Source organism: Amblyomma mixtum, chromosome 2 (assembly GCF_055824585.1).
Source record: "Amblyomma mixtum isolate Tamu chromosome 2, ASM5582458v1, whole genome shotgun sequence".
NCBI lineage: Eukaryota > Metazoa > Arthropoda > Arachnida > Ixodida > Ixodidae > Amblyomma > Amblyomma mixtum.
This window is the reverse complement of record NC_143013.1, coordinates 51781335-51800613: the sequence shown is the minus strand read 5'-3', so window position 1 is coordinate 51800613 and position 19279 is coordinate 51781335. Positions and strand designations below refer to the sequence as shown.

Sequence of the window (19279 nt, the reverse complement as noted above, 5' to 3'; positions counted from 1 at the left end):
TTCGCTCTGTTAAATTGTCACAGAGTAACACGGCACGAAGGGCTGGGCATGACTGAGCCGGAATAATGCCGAGACTCGCAAAACAAGTATGAAACTCCTCTCCATATAAGAAGCGCCGATTGCGCACTCTCGTTAGTTTAATAAATGCACGCATGACACACGACTAAACAGGCATGAAACACCAGAAAATTATTTTGAACTTCCTAAATCTTTGGAACACTGCTGCGGCAACATCCAGTCAAATCAGGCGATGAAAGCGGCTGAACCTACCGGTGCAGCAGCTGACGAGCTGTGATAGCGTTCAACTAGCAGTTCGATCAGCATGAGCAACCGTTCGCGGCTGATATGGATTCCCATTAGCGATTAACCCGGAACTAAAGGAGGAAGACGAACTCACCGAACTCTTTCCGGATCAAAATCACTAAAATTGTCAGCGCAAGACACCAGTTGACCGTCGTCTTCTCCCGAACATGCAACGGCGGCGACAGCGGCACCAGCAATGCCGTCTTCTTTTTATCTTTTTCTTCTTTCAACTTTCAAACCAAAACCGAAACTACGGTACTCTTTCAGAGTGATAACGGCCTCTTTAAACAAATATATGGTCTTTGCAATTGCTCACAAAGACACGTATCCATTGTTCCCTTGCATAGCCTTTGTTTTCAGGCAGCACAAAATATTATTCAAACTGCTGACGCTTTCTTTGAAGAAACATGGAGGAAGGAAGAAACGTACGTTTGTGCTAGCGGGACGTACGCAACGCATTCGGGCGAGGTGGCACTGTAAGCTGAGCCAGCTAAGCCAGCTTAAAACCCCTTGATGAAATTATCAAGGGATTTTAACTCTGCGGCACAACGCAGCACATGCTTGCAGAGCTATATGACCCCTAAAAATAGCAGAACTACGCCTCTCGGCAACAACAAAGCCCCCCCCCCCCCCCCCCCCCCCCAAAAAAAAAAAAAAAGCTACCGCGCGTTTGTTTGAAACATTGGTTTTTGAGGAAAAGAAATGGCGTAGGCTGTCTCACGTCTCGGTGGACACGTGAACCACGCCGTAAGGAAAGGGATAAAAGAGGGAGTTAGAGACGAAAGAAAGAGGTACCGTAGTGGTAGGCTCCGGAATAATTTCGAACACCTGCTGACCTTAACGTGCACTGACATCGTATTGGTTCTGTCAGCGCGCGTGAGGTGCAGTTGTGATATCGCCTGTCGATTCGTTTAACTGCTTGGTTTCATGCTTTGCAGTTGTCTGAAGGCGAACTTGTTCTTTTTAAGACGTTCCTGGAAACTAAAAACTCAATGACGTCATCTCTGATCAATAACCGAGTCATGTATGCCAGCCAGATTGCCATATATTTAGCTGAGGTGTGTGTGTACTCGCGCGCCGCATATCTCCTGCGGGCGCTTCAACAACGCTGAACTCGGGAAGCATGGGAGGGAATGGCGAATGGATAGAAAAAGGAGCATAGGGGCTGATTCCCCCCGTCATTGTGGGGAAGCCGTGCAAATTCAATAAAGCCATCGATCTCGGACAAATAAAATTCAGTTTCTCCTGAAAATACCATTTGGAACTGACTGGAATACCCTAGCAAAAATTCTGATAGGATAAACTGTTAAGAATCCTATCAGTTCTGTCTACAATTGCATTATGAAACGATACAACTAATACACTGATAAAATTCCTTTTAGTTCTATTCTGGATGTATCAGCGTTATTCTGCGTATTATAAGTCTATCAGTGTATTAGAGTATTCGTATTAGTGTACCAGATCTATGGCGCCTATCAGTACCTTGGGGTGCGTTCCAATTCTCCCGAGTAGACGTCTACTTAGACGTCTTGCCGGACAGCCGCCATTTTGAGACACGTTCCATTTCTCACAAAGCCGTCTAAGAAGACTGCTTCGCCGAAGTCAACATCGATGCAGGCTAACTTCCTGTCTAAAGATGGCGGAGCATTTGGTGCAGTCAGAGCTGAGCATGGATGGAGCTGAGTGAGCCGTGCTCTTGGCGGGCACTGGAAGCCCGGAGACGCACCATCTTTCAAGTGTCAGTCATTCCGTTAAGTTGATTTTTATAGGAACTGGTGGCAAATAAAGCCGTCTTTGTGGACCTACGATTATATTTGTGAATCGAGCGAGAGGAAATCGTGCGGGTGAGAACGTCTGCTATGCAGGTGAGATCGTCTGCTGAAGCGGTAGCGATGAACGCACCATTATTGCAGAAAAAAAATAAAACAAGAACTAGCAAACTACTAACAGAGCGTTTTTAACTTGTTTTATTAAGAATTTTAAAGAACATAGGGATGCAACTATTCGAAAATGTTAGTTCAGTTTATATGCCGCAAGGCGGCGCGTGAAGTAGACACGTTCCAATATGTAGACATGTAGACGGCTTCCTAGACGTCACACTAGACGTCTTGTTGGACGTCTAGAGAATTGGAACGCACCCTATATGTGTTGTATAGGTGTAGTATGTGCATCGAGGAGAAACAAGCTTTCTCGACAGCCAAGAAAATAAGTAAAAAACAATCTTTCTGTATTATCACAAAAGGCAGTACATATAATTCAAATGATGAAGCAAACAATTTGTGAAGGAATGCATAATAAAAATTACACAACAAAATTAATGTACCAAGCAGTTCAAAAACGACTAATAAATTGATCACATTTAAAACAGCAAAGGTTTTTACATTGAATAACAATGAAACCCACATCGTATTCACACCTGCCTTGTCCTGCAGGAAACAAAAAAAAATGCTGTGAAGAAAGTATTAACCCAATAAAAATCAACCACACCAACAGGAGGAGTGACAGAAAGTATTTCAAAACACTGCATATCCTGCAAGTTGTAAACCATAAAACAAACGAAAGGAGCCACTGACTAGAAATTCACTGTAAATGAACACATACCTTCTCGTCAAGAACACAACAGGAATAGCAGAAGGGTGATCACATTTAAAACAGGAATAATATTTTCGCATTAAACAGTAAAAGCTTGAGCCCAGAGTAGCAGGCAATAAAAGAAAACTGCTATAAGCAAACTACAAAAAGCAATCAACATCAACCACAGAACAGGTGGAGAAAAAAAATGCAAAATATCTCTGCACTCCTGAAAGACACGAAACTGAAGCAAACTTTGACTAGGAATTTACACCAGCGCTTTTCCAATTCGTGAAACATGTACCAACCAGCCCGTATTTGCCCTCTTCTGTAATATTCTACCGGGCTTTATTAGTGTGTCAGTTGGAATTCTATATGTTGTATGAGGATCTCTGTTTTCTGTAAAAGACTGATACATCATCCTATCAGGTCTTGTACATGGCACAGTGAGATCTATCTGCTCCCTACCAGTCTGGTACAGAGTTCTATGGGTCAGGTAGGAATATAAATCAGACTAATAGAAGGACCTGTACGACCTATACATATTTTTAAGAGACTTGTAGAAATTTCTATCAGTTTTTTTGCTAGGGTATATATTCCGTTATGCTTCCTGTGGTTATTTCCCCGTTTCTGAGAGTGCTATATTTATTTTTTTTACAGGCTTGAATTATCATTGTGTGTGCACAACCACCAAACCCGCAGGCCATCGTGGTCTGCAGATATCTCTGCTGGCGCATTGTAACGCGTGAAAAACAAACAAATAGGAAGACACCTATTTGGGAGTTTTCTGTTCACACAGCTAGCAGATAGGCACATCTCAGCTATATATGCTGATCAAGTGCTATATATATGCACTATATGTACAGCACATGATTTGAGGCACCAGTATGTTCTCAAGCAACTGAGGGTGAATGGATGCTAAATGTACATTTTCCCATACATGCATTGAGCCCACCGTGGGAAAATTCACATGAGTACCCGCTTAAAGATCTGATTGTAGCACAGAAATGACAACAGCTAGGGAGGCATGGACAAGCCCTAACTTCCAAATGAATATTTATTTAGGAGGGCAGGTACATGCATGCATGCATATAGAAACCAGCTCCTATCTAGAAAAATAAACAAAACTATAGATCAGACGTCACCTCATCTCCATGTCACTGATGTCAGAAATTCTAATTCTTTGCGTGACGGAGAGATTGATTACACAGCCAGAAACAGTTTGCACAATCTCAGCTGCCTCCACAATTTTGATGATGAGCTGATCACTGTATCTGTACAAATAATTGGAAGCAGGGCTGAGGTTGCACAAATTGTTACCGCCTGTATCCTATCTGGGCCAGGGTATGTTTTGTTCCATCTATGTATGCTGGTTTCTTTTCTCTTCAGATGTTTCCGGCTGTGTAAGCGAATAACTCTCCTATATTAATGTGCAAATTGAAGAACTGGAATTCCTGACATCAACGGCATGTAGATGAGATGCCATACAATTTTGTTCTTGTGTTTCATAATGGGCGAGGTGGCCATCCACAATGTTTGGTTGCAGGATCGAGAACATGCCACTGACTCCTCAAACCACTAGTTGTAATGCTGAGCGTTGAGTTTAATTGTTCTGTCAAGTTTCTTGAGACCTGTGCTGGATTTTTCACAGACCATTCATTCAATCTTTTATTTGTTCTTCACAGCATGACATACACATTAATTATGAAAGCGTCCAAGAAGAAAAGGCATTTCATTATGGCTTGAAAAAATCTTGGCCCTTTTGGCATTGGCAGCAACGAAGCAACACAGGTAAAAAAAAAAGCATAGCACTCTTACAAATGACACCAAGAGAAGGGCCCACAGTACAATTCAACAAGTTCCCCCCACAAATACTTTTCTAATACAGCAGTGGTAGATTGTCCTGATAAAGTGCGGCATTTATAGCACGTGTTGTGGATTGGTAACATATGAGTAAATTAATAAGACAGTACCTTCAGGTAGCGGAAATTTAGTTAAAACGTCTATTTCTGCTTTTGGGTATTCATTTAGCAATTGAGGCAGTTTATTTATAAACATTTGAAAGTTGTAATTGGTACAAAATTTGGACACTTTCCAACGCTCAGTTTTTCTAGTATTATACGCCGTGTTGATTCTGTCAAGTAAAGCGCATTTTCTTTCGTAATGCTGAGCAAGTGCCAAGTAATTTTGCAGGAGTTTATATTGACATAGATTGGCAACAGGAATTACCTGGAGGTTTTTGAATATTTATGCGCTGGAATGAAAAGTGGGCACATTACTAATGACTCGTAAAATGTTACAGTGACAAATATGAAAAGTAGAGTAATTATGACAAGCAACAAGTTGCAATGAAGAGGACTCACTGTGAAGCAATGGAGGTGGATGTTAATCACATTTGATGGGAGCGTTAGGCAAGCACTAATTGGTCACCAGTCGCAATTCCATTCAAGGGACCGACAAGAGTACACCACTGCACAGTCATGAGCTGCGCTGGTAGATGCTGCTGCACCCATGATCAGTAAATACGCAAGCCTAAAAAAATTAGAAGAAGAAAACTTTAATAGTCGGTGATATGAGCAACCCTGCAACCATAAATGAAGAGGAACCATGACGCAATGACTTTTGTGCAAAGCTGCCTGCCATAAAAGTGCTGATGTGTCTATGCTGACAGCTGTCAAGCAACACTGAATACGTATGCATGCACCCATCCTCAGTTTTACAGACTTCATCAAATTGTTTCATCACATACATATATGTTTACAGCCACAAAGGCCTATGTGTGCTTCTCTCATGCTTGTCAGTGGCGAGGAAGTTTTTCTGCAAGGTATTTATCCATTTGAAGAGACTGTGCTTTGTAGAGAGCGCATGCCCTTTTGGGCTCAAATGGATCTCCACCAATGTTACACTGTCTGTGAGTCATTGAGTCAGAGGATATCCATTGAAGTGTTGGTTAAGCCTTCATACTAAATCTAGATGAGAATTCTGAGTTTCTGTCAGCTAAACCTCAATTTTATCACCTGCAGAATCACTATAGAGTTAGCTCAGGGGCTGCAGGAGCTTGATACAAAACTGATTGTTTTAGTCAGCATGCACAAGATGACTTTGTTGATTTACATGCCATCATAACCATCACATTCATCATCTTTGAGTCCACTTTAGGACAAGCTTATATTACAGTGGCTAAGCTTATTTACCGCTATCCATCTTAGATGTGGAGGCATAAATGCATGATGTCCTCCTTAATTAGAGACAGTGTGAGGAAGTCACAGTGCTAGCTTTGTCAAATTTTCCCATGCATGTACCCTGTAAGTCCACTAAAGGAAGCTGAATGTTGAGATAAAAATAACGTAAATGTGACTGCATCGCTCGATAGACAAGCAGGGGGAGAAGAGGTTGCTCAGAACAAAGGAGGCAGTTCAGACATAAGAATCCAACTGCCCCCAACTGTGAGCACACAGCAAAAATTATGAGGCAAGTAAAACACAAATATTCGGTTGCCTGTTCAAGAGGAGATACGCGTTCAGGCTTCATATCTCTCACACAAAGCAACTCAAGTTACTCCCATGTTTTTCTTATGGAAATTCAGAACAGATGGGACATATTCCATCTAGTTTGCAATTAACCTTCCAACCTCGTAAAATCTGTAACAATGAATGGGATATTCAGGGCCAAGTGTGAGTACAGCGCACTGTGCTGGCTTCAGTTGATTACTTTCCTTTTTCATCCTGGCAGACTTTGTTAATTGCTTCACTGGCGTTGTTAACAGCAAAAGGAAAGGGCCAAACAAATCATGCATGTTTCATTTGATGAAGATTTCCTTTTTAAAAACGTCAATCCTTGCATGTTGCACAAATGTTGAGTTTCTTGCCCTCTCTCATTACTCTGCATGTATCAAATGCTCATAAAATTCACAAAAAGTAGTAATGAACTGCAATGCATGAAAATCTGTTGCAAGCAGCAACTTGCGTTTTGTCTTGCTTACTCAATCAGTGCAGGATACTTGTGATAATTAATTTTGAGGATTTGGCTATGCTTGCTTTAGAACAATATTAATTGTCGTACACCATATTAGATGCCTGGTGCCAATTGCACTATTTTTGCAGGTTGAGTGTTTTATGCCAGCAAGTTCTAAAGAACAAACCTGTCTTCATGAAAGATAAGCTTTCACACCACCATGATAGTAGGCCATGCCAATGTATATTTGCTTTCTGTGCACCTTGAAAACATTGCCCACTGTGGCTGTCGTTTGAAGATTGCATTGCACTTTTGAAACACCATCTGATTTTCTTATCTGCTGCCTACACCTGCGAGAACGGGGACCCAAAAGAGTGTAGTCTGCATACCGTATCTTTTGTGAAAAGGATGAGGTCGTGGTGGTGCACCTTTTGTAAACTAGTTAAAAAAATGGCAAAAAGTCTCGCACTTGGTATCTACGCTGCAAAAAAACAATCAGATTTTTTTGTGTGTTACAAAGGCACATATATGCGTTCACGCATGTCCGTACTATTAGCCAAGTGCACCCAGTAAGTATATATATCTGTCTCTGACCAATACGACCAGCGGCTACAAGTTAGTTGACCAACATGCGCAATACTTGACCGATTTTGCCGAGCAATACTTGACCGAGCGCAGTATTTGACCGATGGCTATTGGTCTGGAACAATTTACACTTCTGTAAGTTCTATAGAAGCCAAATAAAATGAACAGGATCTAAATAGGACACATAATGAACCAATAAAGAACTCAAATCTCTATTAGACCAATACAAATCTCTATTGGAACTTTTGTTGGGATAGGACTTCAAAATCTAAAGCATGATATAACTATATATTTGTAAGATAGAAACTATAGCCTTTGCAAACAGAACATGCCTGAATCTTTAGGGCAAAAAACGAAACCAGAATTTGCAGCGGAATTTGAAGCGCGTCTACTTGTGCGAGTATCATATAAAGACTGTTGAGAAAATAAGCGCGTACAGCAGAATGCTTCTATCAGCTACACGGGTGGATTGTTCGAGTTGGAATTTCGCACAGATATGATAGGTCATCAGAATTATTTTATAGAACACCAGTTTTCTTCTTTAGCTTTACCAAATTAAGAAACAAATCAAGGTGTGCTAGCTTCTTGGAAGTCCCATAGTTTTGCTTTGTGCTCTGTCGGCCACTAGGGAAGCGAAACACTCGTTTATGGGTTTATGTTTAGGTTTATGGGCTTTAACATCCCAAATCAAGTCTGGCTATGCGGGACGCTGTAGTGGAAGGCTCTGGATAGTTCCCACCACCTGGAGTTGTTTAAAGTGCACTGATATCGCATAGTGCATGGCGTTTCTCCTCCAGCGAAATGCGACCGCCGTGGCCGTGACAATTTATTTTGTTCGTTCTTTTTCTTGGGATTGGTTTTGTAGAGACAGGTGAAATTTAATTTTGGGGAAATAAAAGGCGCAGTAACTGCCTCAATTCTAGGTGGACACCTCGACAATGTCTTGAGAGGAGGGAGGAAGGTGTGAATGAAAGGAGAGAAAGAGGTGCCGTTTGTTTATTGGTTTATGGGGGTTTAACGTCCCAAAGCAACTCAGGCTATGAGAGACGCTCCGAAAATTTCGACCACTTGGTGTTCTTTAACGTGCATTGACATCGCAGAGTACACGGGCCCCTAGAACTTCGCCTCCATCAAAATTCGACCGCCGTGGCCGGGATCTAATCCGCATCTTTCGGGTCAGCAGCCGAGCACCATAACCACTGATCCACCGTGGCGGCGGAAAAAAAAAAGTGGTGCCGTAGTGGAGGGCTCAGGAATAATTTCGACCACCTGGGGTTCTTTAACGTGCACTGACACCTCACAGCACACGGGCGCCTTTTGCGTTCCACCTCCAAAAAAACGCGGCCGCCGTGTAGCTGGGTTTGAACCCGGGTACTCGGCTCAGCGCTGAGCACGCTCACCACTGAACCAGGTCTTAAATTCTGCTATTCAGATGTGCCCCAGGATGGCAGTAGTAAACGTTCATCGTGTAATCAAATTAATTTTAATAACCTTTAAGAAAAAATCAGGGGGCACTTTGGCTCTCTAAAGTGCTGCAAGGCGAATGCGTTTGGCGCACAGTTTGTTTTTATTAATTTTTTATTTGTGCTCTCTTTCTTATTTTTATTCTGTTTTATTTTTATTTTCATATCTTATTTTTATATTGCTTTTATTTTTTGTTTATTTTCTTATTTTTATTTTCCTTTCCTTCACTTTATTCCTTTTATTTTATTTATAAAACCCATGCATTCACTAGATGCGCCTTTATTCATGCTCGAACCTTGAGCCTTCGTGGCGGAGTGGTAGTGTCTCCGTCTCCGCTATAGTGAACTAGTTCACTATAGTCTCCGCTTCAAATGCCAAAAGTCTGGTTCGATTCCCACCCTCGGCGCAGTTTCTTATTATGCAGTGACGCCGAAAGGCGGACAAGTCTGCCGACGCGTCTGTCGACACGGCTGCCGACAGCGTCTGCTAACGACAGTATGAGGCATTAAAGGCTTTCGCCTTAATACCGTCTCGGCCGGGGTACTAATTAACGAGTGCTTCTATTTCCTAGTCGATGCCGGAGCACCCAGCTCAACTGTAGGAAGCTAGCTCAGCCTGGTTTGGTTTGGTTTATGGGGTTTAATGTCCCAAAGCGACTAAAAGCTATGAGAGACGCCGTAGTGGAGGGCTGCGGAAATTTAGACCACCTGCTTTTCTTTAATGCGTTAGCATTGAAACAGTGCTGCGAACAAAAACCCGTCTGTCGGCTTGTGTACGGTGTCATCGAAAGGCGACCCGCAAGTGGTCGATCGGCGCACGTGGCTCTTCCGTGGCGTTCGGCGCTCGGCCACAGAGGGACACGTGTCGCGCGTTCCATGGAGAACCTGCGCTGCCTAGGTGGCGCTGCTAAATTTAAAGCCCCTTGGACATGCCGCGCCACCTCGTGAACAAATCGTAAAACCCTAGTAGGACGGCGCGAGGGGTCCTGTGTAGCGTTGTAGCGTGGTCGGCGAGCATAGCGTGGCCTTCGGCTTGTCAGATCTTTTTCGATTTGTCTGTGTTGTGAACCGCAGAGTGTGAAATTCAGAGTGATTTGATTGCCTCAGCGAACTGAAGTGTCACACACGCTGCAGCGGCTGTCATCATGCCGCCAGTGATACTGCAGTATGGTTTTCAGAAAATAGTTTCCGATATCAGTGGTATCTTTAACGGCGGCGCACTTAAGAAGGGCCGGAAGCTTTGTACCGCGAAATATGTGTACGCAGTAGAGGAAACCATCCCGGCTGTTGGCGGACCGTCGTATCTGCGTGCGAAGTGCCACTCGCAAGTGAAGAAAGCCTCGTACGACGTAAACATTCAAGTAAGTGAATTTTCACGCATTTACTTTACAAGTTAAGCATGGTAAACATGTGCACATCGCCACGTGTTTCGCGCTTTTCTTGAACTATATTTACGCCGCTAATGTCGTGTCCTTGCGTTTCGATCGATGCGCACCGCTCCGCAGTTTAGTGTGTACGGCCGGCGCTCATGATATTTGTGGCCTCTGTTTATTTTTTTAAGCTGACTGCAGGGCGCGAGATCCACGGCGCATCGTGCACGTGCAAAGCAGGGGCTGTTGGCACGTGCAAACATGCTGCGGCTGTGATGCTGTACGTGAACGACGGTGACGAACCGTCGTCAACTGACAAGCTGCAGGTTTGGGGCCGCCCTGCTTCTAAACCGGACACCTCGAAAAAAGAGCCCATCGAGGATCTCTTTGGAGGTAAACAAAATAAATGAGAGGCATAAAATGACTGCAGCATTTTATGTTACCGCTACCTATTTATTTATGCTGAAAGCTGCCCTACACACAGCTTCATTGGTTTTAAACTTGTTATTGAATCATTCCAGCCACTAGCATCTGCTTTGCACGGCTGATTTTCATGTGCTTTCTTCGCTCCACCTCTAAAGTCCTTTCATGAACAGCCAAATTGACTCGTTGAGATTATAGCCATTGAGTTCGGTTTTCTTTTTTTGTATGAAAATCAGCCCAGCATCCTAAACCAGCTCGTTTGTTTTTCACGGTTGTATTACCATCATGTAAGAATATTTAATTATGAAATAATGCTCGGTATATATTCATATTTTTTGCAGGGTACCCAGCTATACTTACAATTAAAACCTCACATTTTTGTGAATCTGATGTTGGTTGTATGTGTTGTACTTGCTTTTTTTTTTCAGAGTACAAGCCTGTATATGTAGGAGCCAAGGCTCCGAAGGAAGAGCCACCATCATATGTTCTTTCGCACTTCCCAGACATTAACAGCAGCATGCATGCTGCCCTGCGCATTCAGCAGGTTGGCAATACTGAGCGTGAAGTGCAAGAAGTCCTTGAGGACCTGATATCCCAAGCAGCACTAAATGCTGATATAAGCAAAATAGAAAAAATGCTTGATTATCAAAAGCAGCTGCCAGTGTACACGTCGAAAAGCATGTCACAGTTGGTTGCTGCTGGAGGCCCTCAGGAGCAGCTCTTCTTTAAGTCAAGAGTGGCTTGCACACAGTCCGAGGCTGCAGTTTTAGCAGCACAGACTGTAATGCAGGCAAAATGTGCACGGTTGGTGACAGAGCTTCTATTGTTTTTATTCTTACCCTCATCATATGCTTTATGTATTTCATGCATGCCTTTATTTATTCAAACTGTAATGTCGTCCGATGGGGCCAGTAATGCTTTCACCTCTAAAATTTGGTGTGAGAATGCATGCTAAGCTTGCTAAAGCAAGATACCAGCTGGGCGGCTTTACGGGTCATTTATCAATGACATATTTCTATGAACATGTCTTCCCACTTAAGAAGTGTATGATAAAATTATGACAGCATGACGCTCTCCAAAACAACTGTGGAAGCGTTCAAATATGCTAACTGTAATGGTTCTTAATTATTGGGTTACTTGGTCTTGATTTGGCATTCTCCAACTATGCTCTTATCCATGAGCAAATGTAGGACCAGTGGAATTGATTTGAGGCATGACACCATATTAATGTCAACTGCAACAGTGGCATGTCATTCTTGCACTCACTGTTCGGAAATGTTCTGTTTACGATAATCCTCTGAATTCTTGCTTTGCTTGGATTCGCAGGTGGCACACAGAGCGTGCACTGAGAATTTCGAGCTCTACTGCCCATCGAGTGCTTACCAGACGACGTGGTTTCGACTCACTGGCTAAGCAGTTGCGGCACTCAAAGACGCCCCATGTGCCAGCTGTTGTGTATGGTGGGCATCTATTTTTCTAAACCACTGAACATGCCTAAACTAACTTTTTGAAATAGGACAAGTAGTGTAGTTTGCTGTGCTCTTGCATGGATTTATTTATTATTGGTAAACATACCTGTTGATATTGTTGTCTCTGCTCAAATACATGCATAATCCTAAGCAGTGAGAAGGCCTTAGCACAACTTCCCCTTTCCTTTTCTCCAGGCACCGAGACTGAGCCAGAGGCAAGAAGAGAATTTGAAAGAAAGCACTATGTACAAGTAACGCAGGTATTTTATCACTTTTTTATTCTGTTCATGTTTTTTACTGTGGGAAAATAGCTTTCTTAAATTTTCATATGTATAAAACAGCAATCAAACAACAATTCTGTGTTTACAGGAACTACAAAGCACAATACAAAAGCAAATAGCTGATGTGCATACCTATTCATAAAGGCACCAACCACATCAGTACTGCTAAACACTAAGAACAACTACACAAATTAATAGACTTGTGCTAACTTTCAAGGGTTATTGCTTTTTTTATGCAAAAGGGCTGCTTTCTGTGTGCTTCTTGGCATACTTCATCAAAAAATGACTTCATCAAACTAAACTGCATTGTTGTTGATACGACTTCCGTGCCTCTGTTCTAGCTTTCAACTATATCAGCCAATTCATTACTATATTGAGATAGTATTTGTTCCTGCATGCATACAAGAAAAGCTTTATTGTGTACATGCTATGACATATTACCATGTAATGTACTGTGCAGGTCGGACTGGTTGTTCACCCGCAACAGCCCTGGCTCTGTGCAAGTCCTGATGGGCTCTTTGAATCATGTGACGGGACCATCTTACTGGAAATCAAGTGCCCGTACTCAAGGAAAAATGAAGACCTCATTGATCACGAGAGCTGCACAAGCTTTGTGACCTATTTGGTGTATGACGATGGCTGCCTGAAATTGTGCCAAAATCATCCCTACTACTGCCAAGTACAAGTAGCAATGTATGTGACCAACACTACGGAATGCTTTTTTTTTGTCTACAGCAAAAAACAAAGTGTAACAGTCATTGTGGAAAGGGATGAAATCTTCTTGTCGGAGAAAATTCCTCGGCTGGAAGATTTTTACTTTTCTTTTTTGATTAAAGAGATCATGCAGTGACTGGTTTCAAGCGAGATTTGCTGAACACATTTTCGGTGGATACTGCAATAACTATCTTAGGCTTCCAGTAGGATCCAGGCAATACTAGGGCACTAGGTGCTTTTCGTGGCAGCGTGCATACTTGACCACTTGCACCTCCTCATTGTGCCTGCCCTAGCAGAAACCCAAACAAAGGTGCCATTTACTGCCTTGCTAAGAATGCCTCTGTAAAGTAAAATTGTGTAAGAAACATTGACACTAAGGCATTCATTTACAAATAGGATTATTAATATATTCAAGCCAAGCTATGTTAGCCAATCATATTTTGAGAGGTAAATGCAAGGACATGCAGTGTGAACTGCTAATGGACGTAAAAAATGATCAGGAGGTTTAAATACCCTCAAGCCTTCTAAATTTGCATTCTTCATAAATTGTGTGCACCTATGGTGCGTTGTGTGTCCATACAAAATCGCTCAGCTGAAAGGTTTCAATATCCTCGCAAATCTGTTTAATTTTCATTTTTTTGAATAGCGGGGCTTTGAAGATTAGCCAGCACACAGCACATATGAAAAATGTCGGACATCGCTGGAATAAGAGAGACAGGAATGCGGTTCCGCAAAATTCCATGTGTTTTGATCCTTTGTATTATACGCTCTACGTGCACCCTCACTTGTGCAATGTTGTAATTTGCTTTTAGCTCATGCTGTGAAAAAGGATGGTCTTTTACTGAAAATGGCGGCATGATTAGCACGCCACTTTTCACAGTTACATCTGCCCTGATTCCGGGAAAACCCTTGTCAGCCAAAATGGTATCTTGTTCCCCAATTAAATCCAGAAAACCACTGTCTAGAACGATTTCAGTGTCTGAACAGCGCCCTCCATACGATTTGGACCTGAAAATTATCAACCCGGATGGGGCAATTGCTACTAAGAATTTGAGGGTGAAGTCGTTCTTGTAAGTAGAGAACAACACATGTTGCTGCCTTACTTCTGTTGGCGTTTCTGTACGAATTTCTGTACAGTCAATGACAACAGTGCATTGCGGGTAATTTGCTTTAAAACATTCTGGCATAGTTTCACGTATTACATAAAGTTCTGGCTTGAATATCCATTTTTTTGTCACATGAACCAGTGTTCCTAATACTGCGTGAAATGTTCGTGACGCTGTTGTCTCGTGAATGCCGAACATCACTGCAATGGCACTAAATGGCAGCCCGTGTTTAAGCTTCAGAAAGAAAATTATGAGCTTATTTGGTAGACTTACGTCACTCCCTTTTTCTCTTACTTGGGGTAGCAAGCTAAGCATCAAAGCGAAAACATTTTCGTCAACGCCACAAAGGTCCCTTATGGCCCCAGGGGTTAATGAGAGAGTCTCATAACCACCGAAAAAACAAGATCTTGAATTAGGTCCCACTGCTCGATTGACCTGTGTTGAGCTTGGTGGTGGTAAGGGGGCCGCATTCATTGTCACTCCTCCTGCCATTTTGTTTGTGGTGCCTTTTTTCTGCTCACTTGTTTCTTTTTTTACAGAGAGGTCCAATGGCTCGAACTGCTCCAGTGCATCACTTACTGCTCGCTGCAGAGTAAAAAAAAAACAGCCACAGGGTTACAAAACTGATATCAGTGTACAGTGGCATACAATTTTTTCATCCATCTGAACGTTACTACGGGATTAAGTAATTTGTATCTTACATTGGTGTCCGCAGTTTCTGGATTTCGTACTGGCTCAGAAAAGCCAGATGTGTCGGGATCTCTTTCAACATTCTGTATGGAAAGCAGACAATGTTGTGCATTTTAGACAAAAACAAGAACTTCCACACAGAGCCATGTATTGGTTTAAAGGAACTACGAGATTAGGCACTTGGAAACTTACATTGCTGCCCACTGTTTCTGAATTTGGCACTGGCTCTAAGACGTCAGATGTGCAGGGATCCCACTCAACCTGAAAAATGACAAGCGAACATCTATATTGTACACCTTTGAAAAAAAAAATGCAAACGCAGCCATGCATTTTGGACACACCTGTTTATTTTCAGCCTCTGCAGGTGGTTCTGTGTTTTTTTCTTCATTGAGATTCATACTCTGGTCATCATCTGGAGATACACTCTTCTGAGAGCGCACTCTCCATCTGTGAAAATAAAGGATCACATAGTCATGACCCCTGTATTATTTACACAAATCAGTGCTACCAAGCAAAGTCAGAACGCTCAAACGCTGTTTATCGTTTAAAAGCTAGGAACATTTCTATTCTGATAGATTTACTTCAGCGCCTGCTTCGGTATGTCTCTAAAAATTGTCAATATACAACCAGTGCCGCGGTCTACCTCTGCGGGATCAAGATATACCGACCACAATGCACCTAAATCCTTCCTTCGCAACCCGTTTCCCAGTGCTGTAATCACAGATTCATCAGCAGAACTTCGCGAAACGCTAAGAACGGGGCATCGATTTCGTAAATGTCATAAAGCGATGTATAAGAAATACGTTCCGCTGAAAGATAGTGCTCAGCATAACGCCTATGAAAGCGGCGAAATTAAAGAAACCCAAGCAAAGGCTAGGCATTAGCACGCAAGTTAAAAAAAAAAAAACTGTATGTGCATGCGTAACTCAAGAACGAAAGTCCTATCAGTGCTGCTGCAATGATTACGATCTGATATGTATCGCGGTAGAAAACTTTCAGCCCTACGTCAGCAGATTAACTTTTCCTTTCAGTAAACTTACCTGTTGAACCTTTCAACTGGCATCGATGAATCACAGTGAGTCTCCCGGTGGTAATCCGCGGGAAAAATTGTTGGCACGTAAGCCGGGTGGTGCATAATATTGCTCTTCGCATTGCCGACGAAGTGCTTGCTGCAGATTCTAGTATTGGATGTCGGCTGCCATGGTGCGCCGTCTGGGCTGTAGTGTGAATGAATAGTGCTTTATGTAATGTACGCAACAGTATAGCGGCCGTACCTCATTTGAAAAATTAAAAACAACACATCAACGCGTCGAGAGCGGGCTTACGTACCGTACTCGCCGCACTGCTTGGATCCATCTCACCCGGCGCTCTTTTTCGTAAGGCTTCGACGGGAACGCGTAAAATGTAACTCCTTTTTCGTACCCTTCTTCGGTGTGGCATTTGTACACGCAGCAGTACCTTCTGTTTCGGCGTTTTTTTTGCCGGCCCTCGGACGTCTCAGCAGCGTTGGCCATCTTTGTCCTACCGAGCGCTTGAGGAGCCGACGGCTAGGCGGCGCTACTGGTACGGGAGAAAACTCCAGCGCAGGTTGCCCTTGAGAGTCGCGTTATTGTGTTTTGTGCGCTGTCAAACTAATGCTAATGGGTTACTGCTGCATGAATGCCATTGATCGCACTTGGTTCTTTTTAATTAGGTGGAATTACAATGCAACATGGGATATCTTCGAGTAGTGTAGCAGGGGGCATTGGATCGAGTCAGTGGAGGGAAAGGGGTCCGACATGCGCATTAGCCAAGGGCTCCCATTTTTCTTAATCCGGCCCTGGTTTCGCTTCCATCGAAACGCGGCCACCACGGCCGGGTTCGAACCCGGGAACTTCGGCTAAGTAGCCGAGTGCTCTAACCAGTGATCCACCGCGACGGGTCGTGTTGTTTTCTAGCCTTTAATTTTTTTTTTTTTTTGCCATATTCATCCGTTCAGCATGCAGTTCATCCAAGACACACCAGAGGAATCTTATAAGTTAATTCGCGTAATAATCAGGGTCATGAGTGCCACGGAGTGAGATAATGGTTCACTATATTATTTACTAATTACTTTCTCATGCGCAGGTCGCCATTCTTGCACATGAGGAGCTGCTTGCTTCGACGACAACGATGTTGAATTCGAATCTCGCGCTTCTGCTACCACTGCGGAGCTGCTCGACGGCTGCACCGCCCTGCGACGGCGAGGACGCCAAGTAGCCCTTTTGCTCCCGACGACGTCACGTAGTATCGCTTGCTTATCAGCGACGCGAATCGAAGAGGTCCAAGGTCAGGCGGCGTTTTGCGGCGAGGCGACCGAGGCGACAAATGGTGTTCCTCCTCACCCGCCCGCTGCTTCCCTTTCTGCGGCGGCGGCCACCGCCACAGGACTGTCACCCGCGGTGCCCGCGACTCGCGCCAGTGCCGGTTCTCGGAGTAGAAGCGGTGGGAGCGTCTGGTGTCTGGGGCGCCGAGCCGTTGCTAGCGCGTCAGCTGTGCTGACGGTTTTCCCGGAACTCCGGAGAGAAACCCTGGCGAGCGGGAAGCGTGTCAAATCCGCCCGCTACATATCGCCGCAATAACTGCTCGTGAAGCTGGGAGGTTTCATAGACTGTGGGCGGCAGCTACGAACATTTCTGTGCGCGTGAACTCACGGCGCGAAGGCATCCACACCATGAAGAAATTGGTGCTCAAGTGCCTGTTCATCATCATCCGCTACGTGAAGGTGTTCAACGAGTTCTTTCTCACGTCTCTGTTTGCCTTCATCCATGGCAAACCGAAGCGCTTGCCTCCGATCACCGATGACTTGCTGCTGAAACCGGCCACTGTCCTCGCTGAAGAAATTAGGACCGGCAAGGTGAGGCACGTCCACTTTCGTTTTCACCCAGCCGTGACGGCCGTGGGTGTCGGTTCTTTGTCCGGGTAATTACAGGTGCCAGACGCATGAGTCACCAGCCTTGAAGCGGATACATTTGTGCCCGGAGAATTTTTGCGGTTGGTTTATGGTCAAACACGTTACCAGTAAGCTAGCCGGGTCGGTCCATGCCGGTGAAAAGTCGTAGCGACGGCTTCGCCGCCAGGCACAACCGGCCGCGGCTGTGCCAACAAAAGCGCCAACCTCGTGATTCTTGCGTATCAACTGCTCAAACGCGTATCGAGGGTCCGCGCGCGCGGCAGCCTTGCGCGGCGAAGATAACGGCCCTTTTTGTGTGCACACCGGTTCCCATCGCGGTTCCACAGCTGTGGACGCATTCACCGCGCACACTCAAGTGCGCCGGCGAGCGAGCGAGTCGATTTGGCGCAGCTTCTCCGCCACGCATATGCTCCCCGTACTCTTAGGTAAACATACGCCGTTCCCGTGCTATTGTCCTCTCCGGAGCGCGCGACGGTTGCGCGCGCCGGGCGTTCTGTTCATTTGTGGTCCGCGCACTCATTCCGCGGACATTGGAAACCACACGGCGAGCTCTGAATGGAGCCGGAGCGTGCTCATATGGCGGCGCGCGATTACAAAATATATCTTTTGCGCAGCGAATATTTATGACTGACACGTTGCGAAAGCACTGCCGGTTGCTTCCCGGGTATATTGGAGGAAGCTTGCTGTCGCTATGAAGTTGAGCCTGAGCCAGCCTGCACGCCGTCGTCGATCATGCGTCCGTCCCGACGTCAAGTCCGCGCGTACACGCGATCGTCCGCTTCGTACCTACGCTCCCTAAAGCAAGGAAAAGTAACCATGAAATGATCGCTGTGAAAAAAAGACGCGCGTAGTCGCGGCACCTTGAGGTTTTTATCTTTTTCGAAGTCGCGCGCGTCCCGGTGTCGACCTTGGAAATTTATATATACCTGCGTCCCCCAGCCGCGCGCGTAACCTGTAATGCTAATCATTCCCCCGCACTTGGCGAAACTGTTGACGAGCGCCCAAAACCGTCGCGTGAAGTGCAACGCACTGGTCGTAACATCAAAACAGCCAGCCTTTCGACGGCCGAGTCCGAAGCCCGCCTGTCCGGCTCTCTCGCTGTTTTGCATGCAGAATGTGCGTGGGAAAAGTAAAAAAAAAAAGAGAGAGAAAGCTGTAAACAGGTTGACGCGTTCAGGAGCGCCCGAGAGGCGGTCAAGGCTGGCTAGACGAAGCCTTCTGGAAGGCGTCTTTTTTCCTTTGGGTTGGTGCAACAGATCGCAATCAATTAAGGTACAGATGGCGTGTGCATGCGATGTGGAATTGGAGGAAGGGTTGGAGGAAACCATGACACCATTAATTGCCACGCTAAGACAGGAAAACAGCGCCAAAGCACTATCGAAAAGCTGGCCTCACCCCGCTTATAATTGCTGCATGCG

General features: G+C 44.6%; 4 protein-coding genes across 5 annotated transcripts in view; 2 read left to right on the top strand and 2 right to left on the bottom strand.

The window, feature by feature from the left end:
* Positions 1-502, bottom strand: part of LOC149359331 (scm-like with four MBT domains protein 2) — a 41951-nt gene extending 41449 nt beyond the window's left edge. The window contains exon 1 of one of the 2 annotated variants that reach the window (XM_089571585.1): positions 398-502. The gene's annotated coding sequence lies outside the window, so the exon portion shown is untranslated. Of the gene's footprint in view, positions 1-270; positions 302-397 lie in introns of those variants that run through there. The other variant, XM_089571586.1, reaches the window with a different exon arrangement.
* A 9261-nt stretch (positions 503-9763) lies between these two features.
* On the top strand, positions 9764-13298 carry LOC149359330 (uncharacterized). The gene is made up of 6 exons (XM_089567641.1): positions 9764-10237; positions 10438-10639; positions 11098-11473; positions 11996-12129; positions 12334-12398; positions 12880-13298. Exons 1-6 carry the CDS (start codon positions 10022-10024, stop codon positions 13267-13269), a joined length of 1383 nt encoding a protein of 460 aa, XP_089423767.1. The 5' UTR covers positions 9764-10021; the 3' UTR covers positions 13270-13298.
* Positions 13299-13604: 306 nt separating this feature from the next.
* LOC149359329 (uncharacterized) lies at positions 13605-15006 on the bottom strand. The gene is made up of 2 exons (XM_089571584.1): positions 14941-15006; positions 13605-14824 (listed from the first exon to the last, which is right to left on the bottom strand). The coding sequence occupies exon 2, from the start codon at positions 14729-14731 to the stop codon at positions 13757-13759; it is 975 nt and encodes a 324-aa protein (XP_089427710.1). The 5' UTR covers positions 14732-14824; positions 14941-15006; the 3' UTR covers positions 13605-13756.
* A 1962-nt stretch (positions 15007-16968) lies between these two features.
* The window catches only part of LOC149359328 (fatty-acid amide hydrolase 2-A-like), a 29927-nt gene continuing 27616 nt past the window's right edge, over positions 16969-19279 (top strand). The window contains exon 1 of the mRNA XM_089571583.1: positions 16969-17804. Coding sequence (XP_089427709.1) covers positions 17622-17804 — 183 coding nt within the window. The 5' untranslated portion in view covers positions 16969-17621. The remainder of the gene's footprint in view (positions 17805-19279) is intronic.

Coding starts and splice junctions, on each gene's coding strand:
- LOC149359330 (XM_089567641.1), top strand. CDS start 10,022: ATGCCGCCAGTGATACTGCAGTATGGTTTTCAGAAAATAGTTTCCGAT. Junction 10,640..11,097: donor CATCGAGGATCTCTTTGGAG/GTAAACAAAATA, acceptor TTTTTTTTTCAG/AGTACAAGCCTGTATATGTA. Junction 11,474..11,995: donor ATGCAGGCAAAATGTGCACG/GTTGGTGACAGA, acceptor TTGGATTCGCAG/GTGGCACACAGAGCGTGCAC.
- LOC149359329 (XM_089571584.1), bottom strand. CDS start 14,731: ATGGCAGGAGGAGTGACAATGAATGCGGCCCCCTTACCACCACCAAGC.